The 3,147-nt window shown below is 36.4% G+C and overlaps 1 protein-coding gene across 1 annotated transcript; it reads left to right on the forward strand.

The window, feature by feature from the left end:
- The first annotated feature begins 1,797 nt into the window (after window positions 1-1,797).
- Window positions 1,798-2,934, forward strand: LOC114757754 (organic cation/carnitine transporter 3-like). The gene has a single exon (XM_028946819.1). It carries the CDS (start codon window positions 1,798-1,800, stop codon window positions 2,842-2,844), a length of 1,047 nt encoding a protein of 348 aa, XP_028802652.1. The 3' UTR covers window positions 2,845-2,934.
- The last annotated feature ends 213 nt before the right edge of the window (window positions 2,935-3,147 follow it).

Below are 3,147 nucleotides of genomic sequence, written 5' to 3' on the forward strand. Positions count from 1 at the left end.
AAACAGTCATCTCACATTAAGAGGTATCTATAATACTCAATTCAATCATATATTTACACCTCAAGATTTACACGGTGAACAATTATATACCCACTAATTACTACTCTGTTCCTATTTATAAGTCACTTGTAGGAAAAATATTTGTTCCTAAATATAAATCACTTGTAGGATAATTAATGTGCTTCTTCCAATTTTACCTTATTGACTTAAATAGGTGAGAGAAAATGTAAACATATTTTTTTTGCTACCTTTCTTCAATAAGGGCAAAAGTTGGAAAAATGATCAATTTAATGTATTTCTTTTTTTTTTTTTTTGGTTTGCAGGCTCGGAATACAAATAATTCATAAGTAGGAATAGAGTAGTAATGCTCAAGTGCAAAAATTGCTTCGTGGGATATTTGATTTGATACTAGGTAGAATTTTTTGCTTACCGGCGACATACAAATAACAACAAAATCTTATCCTATTAGATACTTAACAATTGTAGTCTTCCAAGACGGAATGTGAGGGTTTTGTTCTTTGCCTTGACTCTACGCTTATTACTTGAACCCATATCTTCATTCATTATATATTACCACCAAAGGTGCCTCTCATGTGGTCTTTTCGACTCTTATTTTCTTTACTATTTCTACTAATTCAATTAAAATTAATGTGATGACCCTACATTTCCACTACTAATGGGGGGCTGAACGCTCCAATTCTCCCTGTCTCTAACTAATAGAAAGCTCCAACCTTTAGAAGAACACGAGAATATTTGGAACCTTATATGATCTTACCTGACCTTTCTCATGTGCCTTGGCTATGTATTATAGGGAACAACGTATATGCATAATAATGTATTCGCATAGTACTAGTGTCTAGATGTGATATTTAGGAATTTCAGAAAGTGGCTCAGGATTGGTTATGTGAAACCAAAAAAACCATGTACAAGATGCAACAGGTCGAAGTGATAATTTAAGTGTGCATGGCTCATTTGGGGAACTTAGAAGGCTGGAATTGGTTGAAAAGAGTTATCATTTTTCATTGAAGAGAAATTTCACTTCCATTTGAAAAGCAAACCCTGCATAATATCCCCCAAAACTTTTTAGACATCCTTTTTAATCAGTATATTAAATCACTTTATTAATTAATTACTTGCTGATCACACTTTAATTAATAACTTGTGGTTAATACTGATTAGGTTTGAGTTTCAGATTCCTTTGCTGGACGCTTATATTACCTGCTTCTAGTTTATGAAAACCCATATGCTACCCTAATAGAATTATTTTTTTCAGAGTTCTATTTCTGATTTCACAATATTCAAATGCAAAAAAGAGTATATAATTACAATCAAGAAAACTATGCAGAAATGAGGGAGCCAATTCAAAATTTACCTCAGTCTGGTCATTCAGAAGGGGGGAGGGGGGAACTACTGCATTACCATCTTCAGATGATATCATAGAGCAGAGTCAACAAAACTCCATAGAAATTGCAAGTCCAACAGGAGTTTCTGCTAATCTTGATTCAGAAACATCTAGGAAACTTTGAGAGGACACAAATCTTACAATCTCTCCTTGTGTCCTTGGCAATGTTCTTTAATGCACAACAATCATTCATCAGTGTTTACACTGATGGCCACCCATCATGGCATTGCACAAATACCAATCACACCAAATGTAGCTTAAAAGGTTCTGATATTTGCAAACTCCCAAGATCCGCTTGGGCTTGGAACAAAGCCTCTTCAATGACAATCATATCACAATGGGGACTTGAATGTGTCAGTCCATTCATTACAGGCTTACCCCAATCTCCCTTCTTGATGGGATGCTTTGTTGCTGGGTTTCTTATTGCCACCTTTGGTGATTCATCTCTTGGTAGGAAGAACATGCTCTTTCTCTCATGTTTAACAATTTCAATTGCTTCATCCATCATTATCTTCTCCACCAACATCTGGTTGTACTCGGCCTTGAAGCTTATGATCGGGTTTTGCCGCTCATCAATTGGCACTTGTTCTCTGGTTTTGTTGACGGAGAGAGTGTGTAAAGAGTGGCGGTTTCGAGTGGGAGTTCTTGAGTACATTTGGTATACATTAGGGTTTCTATCCTTGCCTGGTATTGCTTATGTTAATATCGATGCCTCATGGAAGTCTCTTTATCTTTGGATATCCATTCCTGGAATTTGCTACTCCATTTTGGCTTATATTTTTGTTACTGAGTCTCCTAGGTGGCTTCTCATGCAAGCTCGAGAAAAGGAAGCCATGGCTTTACTCAACAAAGCAAGTGGTGGAACTTTGAACCCAAGCCAACTAACAGAACCTGCCAAACAAAGTGCTTCAACTTTCAACCTTTACTCATCAATCAAACAATTGTTTGTGAATAGCTGGGCTTTCAAACGACTACTAGCAACTCTAATGCTTGGTTTTGGCATTGGAATGGTATATTATGGTGTTCCTTTGAATGTGGGAAATTTGGGATTCAACAGATACTTAAGTGTTCTCTTTTATGCTTTACTAGAGATACCAGCTTTTATTACCACATACTTCTTGCATAATTGCAGAAGAAAACCTTCACTTCTTGCGTTCTCCATATCAAGTGGTATTTGTTGTTTGATTTGTGCTGGGATAGGAAATAAACTGCCCATAGTCAAACCAGCCCTCGCTTTGGTTTCATTCTTCTGTGTAGCTACATCTTTTGATGTCTTTCTCATATATGTGGTAGAGTTGTTTCCCACAAGTGTCAGGAACACTGCAACATCGATGGCCAGGCAAGCCATGGTATTTGGTGCTATATTTAGCCCATTTTTGATATCGGCGGGGAGGAAAAATGACCTTTTCTCTTATGGCATATTTGGGTTAATTATCTTATGAAGTGCTTCTTCTTTGTTATGCCTGTCAGAGACCAAAGGAATTGCTCTTTGTGATACAATGGATCAACAGGAGAGGAAGGAAAGAATCATTGTGTAATGCAGAAACTGGTTATTAAGGGATACTCAAATAGTTTTCTCTGGGTTTGTTTCTCCTCTCTTTTGTTCTGTTTTAATTATTTAGGCTCCTTCCAAAATATTATTAGTAACTTAATTGTGGTGGTTAGCACCAGTAAGTGTTCAAACAGTGACGTTGTTTTAATCTTTGTTATTGTATTATGTGTAGCCACAAATGCATGACATATAT

Source organism: Neltuma alba, unplaced genomic scaffold (assembly GCF_004799145.2).
Source record: "Neltuma alba isolate B1F8T4 unplaced genomic scaffold, ASM479914v2 tig00010625_pilon, whole genome shotgun sequence".
In the NCBI taxonomy this organism is placed as follows: Eukaryota; Viridiplantae; Streptophyta; class Magnoliopsida; order Fabales; family Fabaceae; genus Neltuma; species Neltuma alba.

Coding starts and splice junctions, on each gene's coding strand:
- LOC114757754 (XM_028946819.1), top strand. CDS start 1,798: ATGGGATGCTTTGTTGCTGGGTTTCTTATTGCCACCTTTGGTGATTCA.